Genomic DNA, 24,212 nt, shown 5'->3' with positions numbered 1-24,212 from the left:
ATGTTACACGAGATGTATCGTTATAGTTCGTTAGAACGAATCAACAAGCTGTTCTTCTTAATGCTTAATGCTAAATGTATTATAACCTTTGAAGCGGCCCACATCTATTGAAGGAATACATTTTCTTAACTTAGTTTTTGATCAAACATATATTGAAATCTTATTCTAGAGATGCCTGTTGAAAATTTACTCTTGATTGTGGGGATGCACGATACGTATAGTAATAAACTTTTGTTTTTCGAAAATAAATTATTTCGCGGATCACGTCTGTTAACGCAACGCCGTTTTATATGATGCTTTACTATCAGTTTTTGTACGTCTTTATAGGAGGATGTGTTTTCAAACATTCTAATGCAATGCAAGCAGTAACGGTTATATCAAAATGTCTGATATCACTTTCAGTTTAGCTTAGTTTAGTTGTTTTGTATCAAATGTAATTTGTGTATATTTTATGAAAGACATTTTGCTGTCAAAGATCCGATAACTGTACAACGATTTAATGTATAATATTATTGTTTGGGTCATTTTGGAATAGAATATTTTGAATTTCGCTTGATCACTAAAGTTTAAATGCAACAGACATTGTTTTGATTAATTTATCATTTGCTAAGTAAATCGGAATCTTTTAAAGTAGTACCATACTACAGAACTTCATACCGTAGTGGTGAATGGATAGATGCTGGGGCAAATCATCACGGCAGATCAGTACAGTAACTAAACGTAGATCAGTACAGTAACTACATATACTACAATAGCCCATCAAACCTGTTGCCCAACTACAATAGCCCCGGAATTGCTGGGGAGCTCTGAAAAAAAGCTCCCTTAATATATATTCTCCGATTGAGTATTCCTTTATCAAGCTTCCCGCTGGAAACTATAGCAGGGCTTATATGAGTATGACAGACTCTACTCATGTTAATCCGCCTTTGGATAAACATTTCCAAAATCATCCCATTTATTGAAACATTACAGCATCTCAACAATAAATGAATGTAATGAAGGGTTGCATTTATTAAATGAGGCATTTTTCTTAACATTCATCCAAGAGCTTAGTGAAAAGATTTTGAAATAGGGTATCGATTTTCTTTAAATTCTAGCGACAATATTTAAAACAAAACAAATCAGTTTACACAGTGTATACTAATGTACCAGCTGTTCTTTGTTCTTTGTGTTCTGCATCTGCGTATAATTAATTTCGATTGTAAAGATTATGCTTTTTTATCTAAAAACGAATTGTTTCAAAAAAATCCAACAAAGGGGCCCTTTACGATTCTAGTTAGTTTTTTGTATGGAGTTTGACAGTTGGAGGCTGAAATTATGTCAACACTCCATACAAAACCACACACAAAACTAGCCTGCGATTTTCAGTCTAGATCATTTCAGCCTCAAAGCTAGCATTAGATTCGAGTGCCAGCTCAAATAATTGGCAAAACAAGGTGGTGTTTTAATTTATCCCAAGGTGCATTAAAGAGATCAGGTGATGGAATCTAGAATCAAAGAGTATGTAGTTCAGGTGGTCTCATAGCATGTTTTTCATAACCAAATTTGAATATCACTTTTTGACAGGATGATAGAAAACTTTTGTTCAAACTAGCTTTCTGGAGGTTTGACGAATACACAAAATACTCTTAAAATCTTCATTCAGAAGCAGAAGCGATAAAAATCTGCCTTCTAAATTCATACACCTTAGTATAAGCCCACCTGTACATTATACCCACTTAGATAGCTACTTGAAAACTGCTATACAATGCAAACAGCTGACAGGCTGAAATTTTAGCCTACGAACTTAAAACGGAAAGAGCCCCAAATTTAGAGTTTGATCGCTTGGACAATGTTGTTTATCGAAATGTTGTGCATTAATGCACACTAACATATTACTTTAGCTGCTAAGTTGTTAACAACTTATAGAAAGAGTAGATCTTTTTTCTCTTTTTTCGTTTAAAAAAATCCTGAAATCTGCCTAGTAAACGAATCATTCCGCTTATGTTAGAAGGAACCACACGCTTTTAGGAAGTGGCACTGAGCCCCTACCAAATCACAACTCGCTTTGCAATGGTACCGCATGCAACCCGCAAGGGTTCATAACTCGTACCTTTATTTTACATTTGTGAGCAACCCTCGGTGCATATTCTGCACTTACGCTGTACGATCTTCATACCACACGACTGAAGAACAGAAACGAAAATAGAACAGGGGACGACGAAAAGAGAAAATATGTATGTGTGTATTGTTTGGCGAATATGATAGATTGAATTTTAATGGCAATCACAATGTGGTGTAAAATAAATTATGGGCAATTTGTCAATTCTTACGTGAGCGGTACGTGAACCTAGGACAATGAAGGATACCGCGCAGCAAGAAGGATTGATTCATCGTTTTCCTACACCATGTCCAGCATCGTTGAGCCGTGGCAAGTTTACAAACCCACATTGAGCCATTGGCAGTGCACGTGGATAGCAGTAGGGGAAAGGGCTAACGCAAGCAACACACAACACCGCATACACCATAACGTTGAACAGGCAGGCGATAAATGTTCCAATCGGGGTTTGATCGTTGTCCTCTCTACAACGACAATGATAGTACACTATTTGGGGTTTGCTATTTTTTCGTTTAACTCTTTTCTTGTCATCGCAGCATGACTAGTTTGTTTCATTCTTTTTTGCATTTACGCGTGGATTGTCGGTAAAATGTCTGTATTCCGTTTGTTTTTTTTTTTTTTGGGTGTGAATGAAAATACCAAAAAGCGAAAGGGTAACCGTCTATGGTTTGCAATAAAATCGATCATCATTCTTCTAACAAACGGAAGGTGGTGTTTTACCAATGCATTGTTGTTTCGGGGATTTTTATTGAATTTTTAAAGAAAGAAACACACAAAATGATGAATCCAGGAAAAAATAGTCAACTTTTTGAAATCATTTGTCACATGTGGCATAAAAAGAGGCTATTTGTACGATAATTTACCATAAATGGTACAAACAATTTACATTTCCTCTCAATACTGGTTGAGCCAACATGGTTCATCACTCCCGACAACTTCCTCCATCCCATCAATTCGCCCTGTTATAAGCATTCAAAGCGTCGTTAGCAGCAAACGAATCGTTTTAAATGTCTAAGAATTGATAACAACAAACCGTGAAATAAACGACCTTAAAGGTTTCCCCCTTTCCGGACCACTCGGGCGCTCCCTCCCCTAGTCGCATTGATAACGCCATACCGGAAGCGAAAGTTTTGCAATGATAATCTAAAACCGTTTAGCTAAAATCTGTGCCGCCGTTACGCGCCCCCACCGCAGCTCGCTTACCCGTACTTTACCCCTTAACTCTCCCGCAGACTGTACGGCCGGAACAGATGCCTCGGATGTGGTGAGAAGATTGGTGCCGACGAGCTGGTAATGCGCGCCCTGGATAATGTGTTCCATCTGAAGTGCTTCATCTGCGTCGTCTGTGGCGTGCGGCTGCAGAAGGGCGATCAGTACGTCATCAAGCAGAGTCAGCTGTTCTGCCGGCCCGACTATGAAAAGGAGGTGGAAATGTTCCAGGGCTATAGCTACGGTAAGGTGGACGACGACGGGAGGGTGGCATAATCGCGTTCGCGTCTAATGTTCGGAGCTAATGGCAAAACGATCTCCTCCTGCTTTCTCTTTGGCCTCTTGCGGGGTTGCGGCAGATGATTACTGCTGTGATGACATGTTCCAGACACGCATCGACGGTCGCCGCGGGCCGAAACGACCCCGGACCATTCTAACGACGCAACAGCGCCGCGCCTTTAAGGCTTCGTTCGACATATCACCCAAACCGTGTCGGAAAATTCGCGAAGGATTAGCAAAGGATACTGGACTGAGTATAAGGATAGTACAGGTAAGGCAGGTGTTTTGGGGTTGTTTTGGGGAATTATTGGAGTTGAATCTATCCTGTAAACAGCGACGCTGATAAACAACTTCCATCTGCGACATCACCTTGAAACCCATCCAGTTTATTCTACCATTTTTTCTTTTATCCTTATAAATGACAGGTATGGTTCCAAAACCAGCGCGCCAAGATGAAGAAAATCCAAAAGAAACAGCTCAAGGAGGGTGGCAAAAGCTCACACCATGGCGGAGGCAACGGCAGCTCGGGCGGCAACAAAAACCACAACGGCAACGGTAAAGGGAACGATTCCCAGGAAGAGCTGTCAGATAACGAGAGTGCTGTCGGTGGTAAATTATCGCTTCGCATCAAAGACGAAAACTCGAGTAAGTGTACGAATTGTTTTGCGCTCTATCTCTCTCTCCGCCCCGGAAAACAGGGCGGAAGAAGTCAATTTTTCACATCGACAACTTCGAGTTGGTTTGCCACATCCGTACAAAGAATCTCACCACCGGCTCACACCCCGGCTCAACTCCTTCAGTATCAGTAAACAGGAAAGTCAACTTCAAATGTCTCTAGAAAACGGATCACCCCGGCTATGGGGAAAACAACCAGATGTAGCTGGAATTTGTACCTTAGCACCTCCGCATCTAGTTACACCACATTTGCATTTTTACCTTTCCATGGCTTTCCCAAAACCTGCCAACCTGCCGAGTGCCAAAAGACCTTTCCACTGTGCCACAGTGTCGGCACAGGCATATTTCAAACACCCACAACGTTTAACACTTTCTCGCAGGCACAAACATAGAGATCAACACCCATACCCAGAGCGCTAGCCTTTCTCCTTCTGCTACTGTGCAAAGTCGAATGGTGAAAGGCGGCTGGGCTTACTCCCTCGAAGGGTGGCTTTTCAATGAGCTTCCAAAAATATCATAACAGTCGTGACAACCGTCGTCGCCCGTCGTTTAAGTTAACCGGGCGTATCCACCCTTTTCGACGCGGAAGAACGACGGGTGACGGTGTCAAATATTCCATTCCAACATTTCCCATTGCCACAGTTCGTAGTGGCTACGTATTTTACACCGAAAAGGTGTCGAATAGGAGGGTGGTGAGGATTTTTGGCACCGCTTTAGACTAAGTTTATCCTTTCACTGTCACTTACCTTTGAACTTCAGGGTTGCCGTCGTTCAATCCTTCAGTAGTCTATGGTTCAGAGAAACTATTGGCAAGAACTTTGGAAGTGATTTCAAATTTGTTGATGCATCACATAGATCTTCAAAGATCTCTTTTTTTCGATTTGTACAGTCTTGTTACAATACAGACGATTACGATAGAAAATAATAGTATCAGTAACATTTGCACATCATATAATTCTGTCTATGGGGGCCTTCACGATTCTAGTTAGTTTTTTGTATGGAGTTTGACAGTTGGAGGCTGAAATCATGTAAACACTCCATACAAAACCACACATAAAACTAGCCTGCGATTTTCAGTCTAGAAAATTTTAGCCTAAAAGCTAGAATTAGATTCGAGTACCTGCTCGAAAACACGGGTTTGTTTACATTTATCCCAAGGTGCATCAAAGAAATCAGGTGATCGAATTTGGAATCAAAGTGTATGTAGTCCAGGTAGTCTCATAGCATTTTTTATAACCAAATTTGAATATCACTTTTTGACAGAACGAGAGAAAACTTTTGCTCCAACGAGCTTTCTGGAGGCTTGACGAATACTCAAAACACTCTTAAAATCTTCATTCAGAAGCAGAAGCGATGAAAAACAGTCTTCTAAATTCATACACCTTGGGATAAGCCCACCTGTATATTATACTCACTTAGATAGCTGCTCGAAAACTGCTATACAATGCAAACAGCTGACAGGCTGAAATTTCAGCCTACAAGCTTCAAACGGAAAGGGCCCCTATGTAATATTCGTGTACAAACGTTCTAATATGTTTGTACATTAGTTGTGTGTATAGTTTTCTAATATTTCAATTTCAGTTTTTTTAATTGTAGAAACTGAAATGTATTCCCAGAATTTTAAATTATTTGTTTTAACCTTTTACAATTCAATCGGTACGCATGACAGGCTCTCGCGAGCCGCGTGTCAGGCTCTCTAGGGGCGCCTTGGACCTATAGGCCTTAGTTTGGATGCCTCTGGTCTATTGTATGACTGACCAGATGCCCATCGTGAGTTGAAGTCTCGTATGGATTGACTATCCCGCAAAGAGCAAAGTAATTAGTAACAGAAAACTAAACCGTCACGCATTACAAGCAGTTTGGAACATGGTTAAGTTCACGTGTAATTGAAGCAGAAGTAGCACAAATACATATGCTACCTTCAGTTTCAAATAAAATTAAAGTAGAGCATATTTTCAAACATTGTGTTAATGCCATGGTGTAACTATTGAACACAACATTTCAATTACTCTATTTGTGAAGTCCTTTGGGAAACATCTTAGTTTAAATTAGCTTGTTCGTGATAAATCGCTACTCATAACTATCTACTAATGTTTTGTCAATGTTTTCTTGTAATAACTCCTAAGTGTAACTTCAACAAACAAGATGAAATCGTTTCGTTGCACCGCTTAAATTTATTCCTCAAACTACGCTCAACATCTTCAACAGGGTCAAACAATTATCTACACGATAGCTGCAGTGACAATGAAGGCACAGTTACCGACAACGATGGCGGCCCGTACGGAGGTACGGCAGCCCGCCTTGGTCTTGGCGGCTCGGACCCATACAAGATCGTGAAGGAAGAGCTGGATCTCGAGGACGACTACTTTCGCATGGCCATGTCTACACCCAACCACATTCACCACCATCATCACCATCCCAACCACCACCACCAACAACAACAACACCACCATCATCCGCAAGCACCGGTCAGCAGTGGCCGGTTCGGTGGGAAATCCTTTGCAAATGGTAAGCAATCCAAACAGTAGCAAAACAACTTTCGGTTCCGGTTGCCCACACAATTATTCCTAAATTTGTCGACCACAATCACCTGCACTTTGTCATTGCGCTATTCCAGCGGGACGTTACTGATAGGGTGAGGGGAAGGTGTAACATAATGCAAACAAAACATATCCCCACTCGCATGGCTTTCAATCCCCAGCTCCACACACACAACAACAGGTAGCTCTGAAAGGGAAGTGAAAAAACACACCGCTTTTTACGCCTACCTTTGTTTTTGCGATCGTTTGTTGTGTGTGTGTATGTGTGTGTTTGCGAGGGATTTTTCACAAAACTTTATCCACACCGGGCTTTCACTTTCACGTGCCCGAATGTCCTTTTGCTCTCGCCACATGATCCGCATCAGCGGGTTGGTGGCTTATGATGATGGTCGCAGTATTATGGAGAACAGTGAAGGGAAGAATAAAAATAGCAGCTACAAAAAAGCGGCGAAATAAAGCAACACTACATGTCCAACTTTTCGACATACATATGCACATGGTGCTGTGACAGTAAGCGAGGTGTTAGTGGTTTAACCGTAAACAGTGTCGCAACAAACGAGCGAACACAAACATAAACTACCTTTGGTGACAATGGAATAAAACAAACACAATTTCACCCCTCCCCGTACGTGTGTGTGATGTGTTAAAATGTGTCTTCGCTTTGTTTCATAGGAGGTAATCCTGGGTGGAATACATGAGAAATGTATACAACAGTTAGGCTGTTCTTTGTTGTTCTTAGCACTTAAATTTTTAAGTCATTTATTATAAGAATCACTTTTAACGGTACCTTCTAAGGGTTTACAGCGTACAGTAATTCTCTGCAACATGCAGTACTTTTCATACTTTTAACTTTTAACGCTACCTTCTAAGCGTTTACAGCGAACAGTAATTCTCTGCAACATGCAGTACTTTTTATACTTTGGTGCGTAGCACGCAACTAATTTTCTTTTGACAGTTTGATATGTATTTTTACAATTATTTTAAAGTGTAGTTGTACTTCATGCATTATTTATGCATTATATTATTTTATTAATTTTATTTATGCCAGATGTTAAGCCTTTTCCATAATTGTAAAGTGTATCTTTTCCGATGAAGTGTATATTTCACAAAAACCATTTTGCTGCAGTTTCTTTATGCATCCATCAGTGCGCACTCTAGTAAATCCCAGCTATTTACGAATTTATGAAGCTTTTTGCGCCAAAGCTATCAGCAATCAGAAACAAAGAACATGCAGTATGTTTTGCACAAACCATCGTCTCATGTTCAATCTAATCTTCTAAACCATCCAACCAGCGCGGGTAAATCACTTCCATCCACACATCGTAAGCGCGCAAAAACCATTCTATATCTACTTTGCAACCAAAGTGTTTTGCTGATTTCGTGTGCTTTAGCTCCCACACACACACACACACACACATGAAGGGCAGCGTAAAAGAGTGTGTAAACTTTGAATGCTGTAATACTATAAACCCTCCAAACGCATGTATGGTTGGCAAAGCAAACCACAATCGAGCGCTGTTGTGCTGGGCGAAAAAAAAAATACATCGAAGCGAACTGAACTGGTCTGTGCTGTGCAGTCGTAAACATCGTAATGCCGGTGGATTATGAGAGTTATGTTGCTGCGGATGAACAACCTGCAAACAATTTGGTTTGAACCGGTAGATTGAACGGTTTATTTGTTTTCAGTATTTATGCGCTTCTTCTGTCTGTGTGTTTGTTAGCAGCAAAGTTGCATGTTTTCTGGAAAGTGGATGCTTTTTTATTTGTTTCCTTTTTTACTTCATGTTGAATTTAACATTCATCTGTGTGTTGGAATAGCAATTTCGAAACGATTTGCTATGAAACTTCTGTAAGCACAAATGTTTTAAAAACAGACCCAGAATTGTGATTCAGATTCCAAACATGGAAATGGTATATCAACTTGTGACGAAAGATACATGCTGCATGAATAATATTTCTTCAAATTAGCTTTTAAATTCAGAGCTACAATTTAAAAAACCGTGATTTTACATATCAATTGTCTCTTCGTCGCATTCATTTTTAAATTGAAATATAAAATGTTGTTTAATTTCCATTTCCATAAAATGTACATTTTATACATTTATTTTATACATTTATAAAATAATTCATACATTCACATTGTAAATATTACTGTTTAGATAGTTATGTTCGCTAGTAAACATATTTTTCGCAGCGCATTTGGAAAAGTTTGGAATTTTGTATTTTTGTATTCATTATTCAAAAATCCAAAATCTATGATCAGGAATACTACCGGAAGTATACTACTGTTTTACTCATCTGGCAAACTAGACCATTAAATAAAATACATTTTTAAGTAGAATGTATGATGTATGAATTAATATACGAAGGCTATGTAAAGCTAAAAAATGAGAAATTTGCTATTGCTTATTGCTTTAAATTAACAGTATTGCATCTAGCTTTTAGATTAAAAGTTGATAATATATTAACAGCATTAATACATTGTATCAAAAAAGGCAACCGAGTGAAAGGTATTTACAAACTACTTTTCTAGAAGTTGCAAATTTTAGAGCACCAAGCCATGGAATATTTCAAACATATTGCCCTAGGGAACTGCGTCAAATGTTCATGTTATTAATTTTAAATTCCTTTAAAAAGTCAAATCAAACAATAAACTAGTACGTGTCATGCCTTTACCATCATAGAACTACGATTTAAAGCTTTGAACATCTGTTTAGCTTAGCCCATTTCCATATCAATTATTACACTTTAATTTGATACTATGTTCGGAGGAAATTAGAACTGAAAAACGGTTCCACCCTAGCTACGACTGTTTGTAGCAACTGAAACTCTTGCAAACGTAAAATTCATTGAATTCTTTTCCAAACTTCTTTGTGTGTGCTTGGTGTTCCCCATTTGAAAGCAAAATATGGCGCCATGCTCGGGGCTTCACGCCATACCCTAACTGCCGGACGCTTTGTCTGCCTATTCGAAGAATTGATCACATCTTGGCATTTTTTTCTTTTCTTTTCTTTCTTTTGGTTCGCTACGATAGAGAAGCGAATTCTTTTGTGTTATCGTGGAAAACGTACAAAAAGAAATCTGAAAGAAAAACCCAAACATCTTCACGGGGTTTTTCGTTTCGTTCATGCTTCGCGAAACCGTCATGGAGACAATTTTCCGCCACTCGAACGCATTCCATCGCTACTGTTACCGTTTTCGCTTCATATGCTCGGCCATTGTTGTCTTACTTGAAGCAAGTTTTCCGATCAAACGCGCCTAGCTATCTAAGTTTTCCAGTTGGTGTCACCGTGCAAGAAGGAACGAAAGTTCGTGCTGACGGAGATAAAAACCCGTTGTACAATTCGTGACATTTCCGTCCATATGCTTTCCATCTTAAGAACGACAGTTTTGTGAATCACGGTGCTGGTAGACTACTAAAACCAACAGAAAAACGATCAACAAGAGCACTAAAACAAGAACGCCGGGCATAAGGATGTTGGAAAACTTTTACTTGCTGCTTGTTTGCTGAAGCTGCTAACAAAAAAAATGTTGATCTTGGGTTTGTTTCAAAGTTTTATTCTGTTTTCCTTATCCCTTTGCATAATAAAGTAAAACAAAAACAGAAAATAAGATTGCAAAAAACAAGTTGAAAAGTTTTCACCGCCTTAATCGACACCTTAAGGTGCATAATTTACGTGCCAGGAAATTGTTTGGAAGTGTTGATCCGGTCAGGTTTGGGCCCCGTTTCGGAGTGAAAGTGTTTAACTATTACAACTTTAAAAGTGTACTGTTTAACAAGTTCAGAGCATCATTCTGAAGGTTTGTTCATTTAAACTATATTGCTTATCTATATCCTTCTTTGTTTCTCTTTTTAATCATTATTTTAATTATAATGACTAAACAGTGAAATCTCTCTAATGTTTAGTCTCTTCAAGATGAATTGATTGTTTAAGAAAGACAGGTTGTCAGTTGATGTCATGGACACTCCATAGCAAGACGATGATTTTGTTAGCCGTCTCTGAAGCCTTATAGATACTTCACTATAATTATAATTGCCTGTAATGTCTTGAAATAGCTTTAAAGCTGTAGTTATTATTATATTTAAATGTTGGCTCAAACATTGTACTATCTTCGCTGCGAACCAACATGCTACCTGTACTTCCGATATCACCCAACAAACCGTGGAAAAATAACTATGAAAAAAATCAATAACATTTCCTTACCTTGCATACCCCAGCCTCAGTCATAGCTCATCGCATTCGCTTTGCTGTTCGGGGCAAAAAAGACCACCATACCAACCAATCCACCACCGCCTACTGCGAAGCGCAAACACGAATTTCCCGCGTGGAACAACTTCAGACATCGGACATCCTTCCCGTAGGATTTGGCTACTAACTGCTCTCCCAGTCCGGTCCCAGTGGGTGGTGAACCGTCGCTCGTTTCATGAGCTGCCTTCTTTCTCAAAAAAAGCATTCCACTATGCCTTTCCTACTTCCCCACACACACACAAACACACACCGTTTCGCTTCTCTTGAACGAACCCCTTGGTAGGTTCAGAAAAGAATGCTTGCAAAAGAAAATTCCTTCCCATCTCAAAACAGGAAGGGAAACAGGATGGAACGGGAATGATTCGTCCCTTTTTTCTCAATGGGGTTTCTACCACCGACTACAGCTCGAATATGGCGCTGCCCCCCAACTGGTTTGTGTGTTGGCAACGGGATTTTCCTGTATGCGCTGGTTATCGGCAAAAGGATGGCCGCCCCTGTTCCCTTTTCTCTTGATGCTGCTCGTATTCCGAAGCGTATACACCACATCCTTGAAAAAGCTTTGAAGACGGTAAAGAATAGAAAAGATCCCCAAACGGCGCTTGTACGCTGGAAGATAGAGAGTGAGAGAGGTACAAAAAGAGAATGAAAGGAAAGTCTTGCGACGCTATTTACCGAAGGTATTAGCAAAGGAATTCATGGCGCGTTTCCACACGATACACACACACGCACACGCTTGCACAAAGCCACAGACAAACACCTTGCAGCCTACCGTTTCTTCCGTTGGGGCTGTGGTGATTTTACCAACGGTGGCCCAAAGCGCCGGCAGATGCTCGGGAAATGGACGAAGATTCATCGTTTTGCAGAAGAAGCTATCGTTTGAAGCAAATCCTACAACATTATTCGTTTCACTGCCGCGCTTCTGGCCATCCTTCGTCCCCGGCAGACTGGCTCGCATTGCTCGTTTTCCATCGGATCGGAGCTTACTCCATCATAAACGAGCTTAAGCCCGTAGGATTTTTGTCCGAGATGTGGTTCCTGCACTCCCTGCCAGCAACGGTGTCGTCGGGCACCAAACCCAACGAAGGGAAGGATGATGTTGTGATTTATTAAGTTGCACAGGATTTTCTCACACCAGCCCACCCGTAGTTACTACATCCCATCGGGTGGAATGAAGAAGAAAAAAAGAAAAACTGGCCAAAAACTTAAAGCTGATCGTCGGAACTCGGTGCGTACAAAAACGAAGATTCACTCGTTTCCCCGTTCGTAAGAAATCGTACGGCTCACCGTAAAACCCCTGTAAGACAAGGGACCATTCCTAACCGTTCTGTGTGTTGATGTGATTTAACACTGTCTATGGGGTGCTTGCCTTTGCACAAATCGTGATGGTACGTACCCCGGAAGTGTTGTATCACCCACCAACACCCCGCCGATAATCTGCAGCCAAACCCAACATTTCCTCCTTGGAGGTGGCGCATCTTTTCCGTTGAATGTGAAATAATTTTACACCATCACAATTCATGTAGATCCCGAAACATTATGAGCCATCTTCAGGGAGAGCCCACGTCCACATCGGTATGTGGGAATGTGGCCACATCGTGCAGTTAGCCATACAAATAGTGCCACCAGTAAGGTTGGTTGGTTGAGCCATTCGAGGAAATTGAATAAATTGGACAACCTCTGCACAGAAGCAAATGCATCCGGAGGGTTGCCCGTAAACAACAGGTTGTCCTAAAAATAGATCACCAAATATGATTCCGAACAAATGGGTTAGTGCGATAGGGGGTGATGATGGCGAGGCGAGTAAATGGTTCTATAAATAAAATTATCCCTGAACCAGTTGCAATATAAATATTATACTGCCCATTATGCATGACGATCATTCCCATTATTTTTGGGGTTTTATTCATTTCTGCATAGATTTGTTCTTATTATTTTTGACAGATATCATTATTTCGTATCGTATGAAAGTGTGATAATAATAAGAAAAATATGATATTTTTATGTAATGCTAAGATAGCTAAGATCATTAATAACAAACATATCTCTAGATCAACTACAATTATTACGCCAAAAAGTATCAACACATTCATAACGGGGCCTCCTAGAAAGTTTCCTTGTTATTAGTCTGCCTAAATATTTGACTTGTTTTTCGGCCTTGTGGCATAGCTAGTTTGCGCAAGCTCTTTAACTTATTCCTTTTTCTACCATGTTATGGTGTCATCAAAAGTGAATTAAATAGGTTATGTTCAAATACTTCAGACATGATCCCACTTTGTATCAAGACTGGAGCACTCATTCTACAATTATTTAGAGTCGATTTGATCTCATTGCAACCACAAAACTTTTGCAATATACTTGGCTTTTATAAAGTGTTTTTATAAAGTGACCAATCTCCATTAATTACTACAGATCGGTCAATTCAATGTAATTTTGACATCCAGGGTGTCCAAAGTTACTTAAGCATTGGTCTAATGTTGTTGCGCGCAACATTATTGCTCTGAAATATATCGCTGAGGTGGTCTATGAATGTTGCTGGCAACTTTTAGATTTAACTTTGTATAGCGTCACAGAGTGGGGGAACTAACAGTTTCGAGTTTATTTTGTATCATCCATTTGCTAAATTAAGCGTTGAAATAATAATATATATACACCAAACATTGTACTACTCATAGTAATGTTCAATAGAAAATGTTGCAAGACCAAAATCAAATACGTTTGAATTTGGCCAGCAACAACGTTGCGCTAGCAGTCAAATCCATACATTTTACCAGCAACAATGTTGCGGGCAACAAGATTAGACCAATGCCTAAGCAACTCATTACTCATTAAATATCCGTAGAAATATCCAAAGTCTATATCAAAGTTTAAATAATACGGAGGTCAATGCATAGCTTGATTTTGGTCCACCATGTTTAAAGCTTATTTTTGACAGTTAGATGAAAAAGTGCTTACAAACGATTCCACACAGTCAAATACTTTTTAGAGCCAATTGGGCATTTTATGCACAAAACCTAGAGTAACTATACATTTCCTTCTCATGTACGTGGCATGGATTAGTTTTTTCAGTAGTTCATCACTTAAAAACGACCACAATCAGAAATCTAGCCTCTTAGCTTTTGTCCACCTGAGCTGCACATGATTTCATCCTAATATTGGGCACTGACCTTGTTATAAACGATGATTGAATTATAATGCATGTATGTAATGTAATGTAATGTATCTTTTTTATGTTCGCCAACTTTTTTAAGTACAAAATTATAAACAAACGTTGTAAAAATGACCAAAATTCATTGAGACCACTGCATGCACAACAACTAAAACCTCAATGCATGCTCATCTATTGAAGCTTTTTCATCCATCTATCAAAACTTTTTCCACGCTTTTTGATTAAATGTTCTGGATAACTCGACCTCTGTATTATATAGACTTTAAAAAAAAATACATCAATCATGGCTACCATAATTTCATGGCTACCACGGGGTTGTCCCGTGGTACAGTCGTCATCTCGAACGACTCAACAACACGCTCGTCATGGGTTCAAAACTACAATGAACCGTTCCCTCGTAGTTAGGATTGACTATTCAACTGCGTGGTTATGAATTAAGTCTCGAAAGCCTGTATAGGCCGGCATGTCCGCGTAGGTCGTTACGTCAAATATAAGTTGAAAAAGGCTACCAAAATTAGGGCTTAGGAATCACCTGTAGTATATTGCCAGTATTATTAACCTCCGTTATCAAAAGCTGTCACTGATACTATTTCCATCACTATCATTTTCAATTCCTTCGATATTATTTTCAATACATGGGAGGTTTTATTGCAATCGCTTGTTTTAAATCGATTTTAACAAACATCTATTTCAACACTTAAAGTTCCACCAATTCAATAGAACCACTACCTTCATCGAAAATGACAACTTTTTATCAAATTTAACCACCTTTCCAACCCTTTGATTTTGCTTATCTATTGCGCTACGAGAACAGAACACCATGGAAATGCAGGTATAAAGACGGAAAACATGACACTCGACACGACACCAATGCTGACCGGGAACGGACCCCCGCTAGACTACGGTGTTTCGCTGCAACAGCTAGCCTCCTCACTGAATGGGGGAACCGGAAATGGGGGTCCGGGTGCCGGGTGCCCAACGCCCCACGATTCCGTCGGTCCCATGGTGAATCCCATCGATCGGCTTTACTCGATGCAGAATTCGTACTTTTGCAACCAGGAAAATCCCATCTCCTGCCCATCAACCCCGACCGGACATCCTGGTACGCCGCCCGGTGGTAATCAACATCGTCCAACGCCCAATGGTTCGTCCTGTCCACAGCAGCAGGCGAATCAGTTGCATCTGCAACACCCGGGATTGCAGCAATCGGCAATGCCACCGCATCATTTCCCCACACCGTCAAACAGTGGCCCCAACATGGGAGGGATGGGACAGCACATGGTCGGAATGTGCAATCCTTTGTTAGATCAGCATCAGCACCAACAGCTACAACAACAGCAGCAACATCAGCAACAGCAACAACAGCAGCAGCAGCAAGAGAGCGTAATGTAAGAAGGATGAGCTGCAGTGCAGTATACAGTGGAGGCAGTAAATGTTGCAGTAAAAAAACAAAAATGCAATCAGACAAATGATAATGTGCAAGGTGGACTCAAAGCGGAATTTTTTTTCATTTGAATAAGTGAAAGTTTAGTTACACATAACTTGGAAAGCGTTTTGTTGCTTTTTTATCGTTATAATCTATCCAGTCGTAATAACCATTTTGCTTTGCATAAAATCTACCTTTTTTATTCACCCCCTTGCTTTAAGCAAACAGCGCAGTATCCACTGTAAATAAATAAACACCAGCAGTACAGTGCTTTACCTAATCGTATAAACAGCTCTCCGCGTCAAGTGCACAACAGTATCAAATTGTCATCCGTCAATTTGCTGAACCATCCACTGGTGCGTAAAGGGTTGGTAAAGGTGACCACAAGCAAGCCCAAAGGACATTGATTTCGACATTGACACATCGTAGTGAATCAAGCATATACTGTCAATTATCATGCGGTTGAATAACATCGGTCATTGAGAGGTGACATTGGTGAATGATGGCAACCTTTCATTGCAACAAAACAGTTTGAGGTTTGAGTGAGACGAGTGAGAAAACCGATAAAATATCAACTCTTTCGTGCACCGTGCACCGTTCGATGATGCTAGTGGTGGTAGCTTTTGTACTGAGCTTCATCAAATTACATGCTCACACAGTAAAGTGAATGTAGCAAAATTTAAAGAAAACAACAATCTGCAAAAAAGAGTTCCGTTCTACGTTCAGTACGATTGATGTGTAATAAGAAAATAACAATCATGTGGTAACTATTCAAACTATCAGACTTTTAATTGTGTTTTTTTTTCTTAACTTTTTTCTTGAAACATTTTAAAAGTTTTTAGTCTACAATTTGTGGTAAGTATGCAATACATTTGGAAGCTAGAAAGAACGACAACGGTAGAACTTGATTTTACTAGTGTTATTCCTGACTTTCATTGCTTTATACACTTATTTTATTACTTAAATATTTTGATTTAATTTTAAACTTCTAATAAAAGAATGACTTAAGTATGGAACAATATGCTACAACAACACATTGGAATTAATTGTTTTAAGCATAGATATACAATCTGATCTGATCAAAAAATTACGAAATTTATAATGAAACAATTATCCTGTAACATGTACACACTCAAAAGTAAATTAGACATTTGCTTTACTTACAAGTTTTACAATTTACAGTCGTTGCCGCTAAATTTTAATAATTGTTTTTGTCGCTAAAGCCCGGATTACAGTTCCACTGAACGTGAAATTTGGCGGTTTTCTGCTATATTTTATGAAATATTAATCAGAATATGGCTTGCAGTACATCAAAAGAAAATAAAAGAAAGTATATGAAATTCTTCAACAATAGAGACTAAAAATATATTGAATTAATTAATTAAATTCATTTTCTTGTGATTCCCCACTTTTTTTACATTTCTTGTGATTCCCCGCAAAAATAATGGCGATTGGGAAATGATAAGGGAATGCATTTAAATAACTATTTTAGCATGTTTTATAGTCTCAACAGTTGGGGAATTGAATTTCCATTGTTTTGGTGTATCATGAGCAATGTTCCAATTAATAATGAATGAAAAAAAAACACCTTAAGGCAGCGGTCGGCAAAGTTCGACCCTCAGGCCAAATACCGCTCGCCGTAACATTCAATCCGGCCCGCGAAAGGATTTACTTGATTTGGAACAATGGGATACGCCAATTACTGATTTTAGTATGACATCATTTAATACCGTCATACTCTTTCAACTTTGAGTATCGTAATATTGATGGGCTTATCATTATGGTCGAACTCGAGGTTAAATTTCCTGTGTGTGTAACACTTACATTATTTCTTACAGTTGCTTTTTATACAAGCACAACGATCAAATTCAAAGTCCTTTTTATAAGGAATCAGCTTGTCAGTTTGTCTGACATGTAATTATTTGTTCGTAAAGCATTTTGAAGGCTACTAAATATACATTGAATATAAATATATTGCTCTTTGTTTGTTGTTTTTGACTGATCATACTTGAAGAACTCTATCGTCGATTTTTAACTGATGAATCTTTATAATTCTTTTTTATAATGAATGATATGAATTAAATACCATAATTTGATAATTACAAAAAAATAACAATATCAACAATCGTATTGCTTCATATCATTGACTTTCTTTCTATTTTTTTAAATATATTCTTAAATTCATACATTAGAAAATAAAAAATATTTTTAAAAATCTAAAAAAAATTAAATTTCCTAAGAAAATAAAATTCCTAAAAAATAAAAATTACAAAAATCAATAGAAATTAGTTTCATAAATCTGGCTCTTTACCTGAAAAGTTTGCCGACCGTTCCCTTAGAGCAAATTTTGCGGCAACGACTAAAAAAATAATTAAAATAATTCGTTTTGGTAATACTCTAAAAAACATTGAAAGCTTTTTGAACCGAAAAATTAATTGATGAACAGCAATTTTATGGAGTTGAACAAGTTTTTAGTCGGGTTTTGAAACTCTCGTTTAATTATGAAATGGTGAATGTTCTAAGAAAAAAAAAACAATTGCTTTGGCTAAAAGTGTATCACTAAGATACTTAAACAGAAACTTCATATTTCAAATAAAGATTCTAGACCAAGTCTTGAAAAAGTTTTCAAAAACAATTGGTAATAACATCAAATCAATCAGTTAATAATCCTCCTTTTAGACCCAACAATTTGTTATGTTGGAGAATGAGGTAATAGTTTTAATTATAATTTTGACATTTTGCCCTGTTAATTGATAATTATTTAATGTTTCATCAAGTTATTTCCATTATAATCTTCCACAATACATTAGCCAATTTAACATTTTTTTACTATTGTTTCGTGCAAATGCGGGTCGATGGTCGATTGGTCGCTTTAGCAAACAAATTCTACTAATTGATTGATGAACAAGCCAATGAAAGCCATCCACATTTGGAAACGATCCATTGGGTAAATACTTCGATCTATGGCTCTCAACCTATTGCTTCCTAATGTTTTCGTCGTAATGTTTCTATAGCATGGGATTTATCATTCCCCTAGCCACCAACGCTTACACGCTCGGTCAACGGTGAAACATTCGCGGAATGTCATTAATTATCGATGCAAACAAGGGCGCTTCCACCGTATCCGAACACGAAGAAACCCCCGGGCACGAAGAATAAAGAGAAAAGGTATGACTATTCCATTTTTCGTGCAAAGTTTCTTGCGAACACGAATGGAAGGGTTCACTAGCCAGCAAAAGATCTTAGCAAGCGGTTACAAAGCAAAAACGAAACAGAAAAAGAAAGAGAAAGAGACGGAGAGAAAGATCGTCCTTACCGCACATATAGAACCCCTTACGCTGTCGTTAGTGAATAGTGGATTGTTCGACCATGGTGGCATGAATAAGCAAACGATGCACATTCCAAGGATTCCATTCCCGTTCGAACTGTACTCCAGGTTGCTTCTGCTCGTGCAGATTCCGAATCTTCCCCACTTTAACATCGCTCTACCTCTACCTCTCTCTCTGGCACCCTCTTGCACACGTCATAAAAAAAACGCAAAAGAATCACCATTTACTAGACGATTTGTTACGGCTGCTTAGAGCTTCCTTCCCATATCCTCCCCCTTTTTCCCCCGGACAACAACAATGTGGTGCAACATCAGGAATGTGTCCCTTTTTTCTCCATGCATTGCAGAAAGGGGTTGTATAGTATCGGGACGCACTAATTTTTATATCCAACATCTACCAAAAGGGTCTTCGACAAATTCGACGACGACCCACTCATTCTACGTCCTGTGAAGGGTGCACAGTTGAAACTAACGTAAGAAAAATTCCTGACTTCTTCACATTTAGTTGCTTCGGAGTCCTCTGTGCGGGGGGGGGGGGGGGGGAGGGGATATTTCCCCAAACTGTTTCTTAGAATCCCTTCTTCAGCCATTGACCACACCACACACTGACCGTACGGAACCGAATGAGGATAAACGATGGTAGATCATAAAAATATCACCCAACTAGGGCCACCATTTTCTCGAAACATATCCGATTTGTCGGAAAATTTCGAGCCTGCATGAGGGGTTTCGGAAAGGTCCGCCGGCCCCACCCAAAATCCCAACTAAAAAGGCAAAGGGATCCGATTTATCAACCAAGCGATCGAAATGGTTCAATAAAAATAAACGAAGCGATAACGATAAAGCTTGGAACAGTCCCCACTTCCACCCTCCGTTTCGGTTGACCAGTGGCCGTTCCTTGATGGACGGGCTGGATCATCAGTGCCACACAAATTTCAAGATGCAGCATTCACGGACACTTGCGTTGCCTCAAGCGCACGTTGAACCATAATGGTTTTGGTTTCTTTTCCTCTCCCTTTCTCTCTCTCTATCATTCTCTCTCTCTCTGCCTCTTAAAAGCCCCGGGAAAAATGAATAGACCAAACCAAAGTCAAGATGTTACACATAGACCACCGTTTGCGATGTGATCTGCTCGAACCATTTCACCCCTCACCGGGGGCTCGTATCGTTATCACATTAGGAAGACTTTCTGCTCTACACTTTTTGGCTGGGTGAAAGTGATAAAAACGGTAATGGATGTGAGTGCGTTTTATGGTGCCGGACCGACCCGATGGCGGTGGCTTAGGCTTAGGTGCCCTGGTGTTTTATCTTTATTTTATATTTGGCTTTTTTAAGCCGGACCTTTGCAGCGAGTTTCGCAAACGATAATAATCATTACTGTGACCAGTGCCATTTGGGGGAAAATGAATTCGTGCACTTCATTTACAGCACAGTTGATGCAGTGTAATTTGCGTGTTTAAATAGCCATTTGTGTTTGAGTAGAGAAGGAGTGCCGAGGATTGAAAGAGATTACAGGCAAACGTGTTGCAATATGTGTGACGGTGTATCTCACTCGATTAAAAATGCATTTGAGTAGATTTACATGAAATAGACCTCAAATTACCTCGAAGTTTAAAGGAACAAAGCTGGAGGAGAAGGTAAAAAGATGTGTTGTATCTTTATCGCCAGTTTTTTTGTTGGCAAAAGGCTTTAATTTAACAAAAGTTATTTTTGGAATGCATTGCCATGGCTCGAATCGAATCGAACTTAAAATAGAATAAGCCTGAGTGATTCAGATGTGTGAACCGGGATTTATTTTACGGGATTAAGTGAATCTTCATATCTGAATCCCAAAATCCTAAATTCATCAATATTCAAAGAAACTTAAATCTCTAAAGATTCTCATTCGAGGATCTCTCCTCCGAAGATCACAGTGAGTGAACAGTGGGTGCAAAAACTATTCGTCTAGCTGAATATTTTACATCCAAAATTTTATTATAACCGCAATAGGCATGGGTCGGTAAAAGTAATGTTCACGGCACCACGTAGCGTCTAAAACGGACTCCATGTGGTCGTTTGTGGACGTCGTATCAGCCTATTTCGGTGTTTACAACATCTTGGCACTATTAGACAACAATTAAAGCATCGAAAGAAAGTCCGGGAATGACCGACGAATCTGAGTGACAAAAAGCTCCAAATAATGTTGAAAATGAATACCGAAGGAAAAGTCGATACATCGATGCGTTCGCTTGGCCGAGAGATCGATGCAACTGTCCAAAAAGTGAAATCTTCTTGTTTGGCACAACAACCGTAGTCGGCCGAGGCCTGCCTGAACCACTAGTGAGCTTGGCTTTCAGTGACTTATTGGTTATCTGTAGCAGGATAGTCAGTCCTACCATATGGAGACGCGGTCCATTCGGGGTGTGAAGGTGTGCGACGCATCCACTGTGCAACGTAACGGGTTAGGTTTAGTTTCGTTAAATTAGATTAGTTCGTTAAGCTACGTAAAGTTAGGTCGGGTTAAGTCACAACCCTGTATCCATGAATAAATGAATTTCTTCTTGATCTAACTACCAAACCTGCCAGTCTACACACGAAAAAGTATAAATAATTGGTTTTAATTCTGTGTAGTGAAAATAGCAGAAACAAAAATCCAGACGAATCGGGACACTGCAATTACAAGTGATAACGCAGTGCAGCGGAACTCAGCAGCTTGGTTTAATTCTGCTCCTCCACTACCATAACAGGGGCTTGAGCCCATGACGGGCATGTTGTTAAGTCGTTCGAGTTGACGACTATACCATGAGACCGGCAAACAGTAATATAGTACCTAGAAATCATCAAGAAATATATCAGGAAGCAGAACTCGCATCGATTGGCTTCGCAGTGGCTAACAATGATGCCTAAACTCAATACGATCATTTCAGGTGAATTTTGGTAGAATTTCGAAGTGACACCCTAGTCCGCGAACTGGTGCAACATCCCCCAGCTGCGTGTCCCATTGAAATGCTCTGAATCAACATGATGCAAAAGCTCTACTCGCACAATTTTGTCGCGCAAACTAAGAAAGAATTGATAAAATTCGAAGGTAGATCTTAAAATCATACTTTTTAACATACGAATAATCTATTTATTTCCACCCTAATTTCTGATCATGCACATCTGAAGATTCAAAAATAATAAGCGATTAATGACTACTTAGAGTTTAATGAATCTTGAAAGTCAAATATTGAGATTATTGTATGTTTGGAGATTTATGAATCTTTAGAGATACATGCTTCTTTGCAGATTTGATTCTGAATGCGATGAAACATACACGAATAAGTAGAGAACTTAGAAATTTACAAACAGATTATCTTTTTCCACATTGTGTTATGCGATTTTGTAGTGCATAAATGCAATTATGAATTGGTAAATACCTAATAATGATACACAACACAACAAAGTTAGAATAATATGATTAAGATTTCCTAGTTTAAAATATGGTTCTTCAGATCTCCACAGTTAACGTGGGCATAAATGTAGATAAATTAAAAACACGCTTTTGCAGATCAATTAGGGCCTGACAAAGAAGTAAAAGAACCTTATGTTGTTTCACATTAAAATACATCGTGAACTGCCAACCGTTTGATGCTCTTCATTTGTATGATATTGTTATGAGAAATGCCTTGAGTGTCTGGGTCCCACGCGCTGCGAAATTCGCACACTTACCGTGATTTGTATTTACCCTGCAACGCTTCCTTGTGTCAAATGTTTATTTTACCTTACCCCTCTAGCCAAGCGCTGACTCATTTCGTCCGATTCACACACTCGCCCTGCTTATTATTGCACGGACCGATGTCCACAGGAGACACTGTAGCCCCGTTTCGAATTTCGGATGAAAGATCGCACCACGAACCACGATGCATCAATGACAATTGAACAATTCGATATTTACTTACGATAGTCACTTCGCCCGCCGCTCAGGAACGGCGTGGGATGTCTTTTTTTTTTGGTGCGCCCTTTCTACCATCGCAGTTGGCTTCGGGGCGTTGGTCAGCCCTTGTTTGTTTACCAGCTTCGACAAGTGACAGACACACCAGCTCATCGCCATCGGCTGACATGACCGGGGTCGTAAAAATAAAAGATCAACGCAGCGCACCAAAGCCACCAAAGGTAAATAAATATAAAATCCCGGACTAGTTTTGTGGCGCAGTGATGAATTTATTGTTTGTATCAGCTTTGCTGTGTCTGCTCGGTGGCGGAGGCTTTAGGGAAACGGGGGACAGGGGCGGTCGATTGGATTGTCCGCCGGGTACACAATTTCCAGCATTATCCCACCGTCGCCTTGTACGGTGGGTTGTCGGCTTGTACCAACGGTTCGTCGTTGCGCTGGGTCCCACTTTAGCTTGGCCTTATTAAAAGGTCACGTGTTTTCGGACGGGACAATCGTTTGATGTCAACTGATTTGTAGCCCGAAGGCAGACAACACAGCACCAGCCGAAATGGTTGGCAATAAAATACGAACGCAAAGCTGCAAAAACTGCCGGATGTGGGCTGAAGTGTCTCATTTTTTGTTTGAATCACTTGTGGAAATTGTTCGCAGATTCAATGATTTCAATTAAACATTCGACGAAATGTTTTTAAAAAGTTATGACAAACGACAGAACGGTGTTTATATGAGTAAAGTGAGTGTAAATTCATAATTTGTTAGTAGAATGTGGATGCTACATTCTTGGACAACTTTAAATAATGTGATATGATTTCTTTGGTATGATATAAAAAACACATATGATTTACGCCTCGTTAATGCTCGTACATGAGGCTAATGATGGAACAATCAGTTGAATGCAATAAATTATCAGGCAGTAAAAAATTAAATATTAAATTATTGTTACGAACCGAGCATCTCCGGCAAGCCACGCGAAGGATTGGCCCTTAGCAATAGACGCAGGGTTGTAGCGGAAGATAAACAAATAGCGGGCTTTTCGATACAGCCTTCTTATCCAAAGGTTGGGAAGCCTATGCAGTCAGAAGGGAGTGTTTAGCTAGGAAATTCAGGGGCTTTGTATTAAAGGTGTTAACTCCATGAACTTCTGCGTTTGAATATCTATTTATTGAAATCAATGCCTAGTATTATACTAAATGTTACCCTTGCCCGTTTACCCGATTATCCGCTCGGACTGGATTGTTCGGGTTTCCAGATTCGCGTGCTCAACAACTATATTTAACCGTCAATATTTCAATTAGTTTGCTACAATTCTCAAACATACAAATTGCTGC

General features: G+C 39.5%; 1 protein-coding gene across 1 annotated transcript in view; it reads left to right on the top strand.

The window, feature by feature from the left end:
- LOC120894167 overlaps nt 1-16,419 on the top strand; it is a 32,172-nt gene extending 15,753 nt beyond the window's left edge. The window contains exons 4-8 of the mRNA XM_040296597.1: nt 3,331-3,551; nt 3,667-3,857; nt 4,012-4,231; nt 6,470-6,769; nt 15,032-16,419. Coding sequence (XP_040152531.1) covers nt 3,331-3,551; nt 3,667-3,857; nt 4,012-4,231; nt 6,470-6,769; nt 15,032-15,609 — 1,510 coding nt within the window. The 3' untranslated portion in view covers nt 15,610-16,419. The remainder of the gene's footprint in view (nt 1-3,330; nt 3,552-3,666; nt 3,858-4,011; nt 4,232-6,469; nt 6,770-15,031) is intronic.
- The last annotated feature ends 7,793 nt before the right edge of the window (nt 16,420-24,212 follow it).

The sequence above is a fragment of the Anopheles arabiensis genome, chromosome 2, assembly GCF_016920715.1.
Source record: "Anopheles arabiensis isolate DONGOLA chromosome 2, AaraD3, whole genome shotgun sequence".
NCBI classification, from domain to species: domain Eukaryota; kingdom Metazoa; phylum Arthropoda; class Insecta; order Diptera; family Culicidae; genus Anopheles; species Anopheles arabiensis.
The sequence above is the reverse complement of the archived record's forward strand: the minus strand, read 5'-3'. Positions and strand labels throughout refer to the sequence as shown.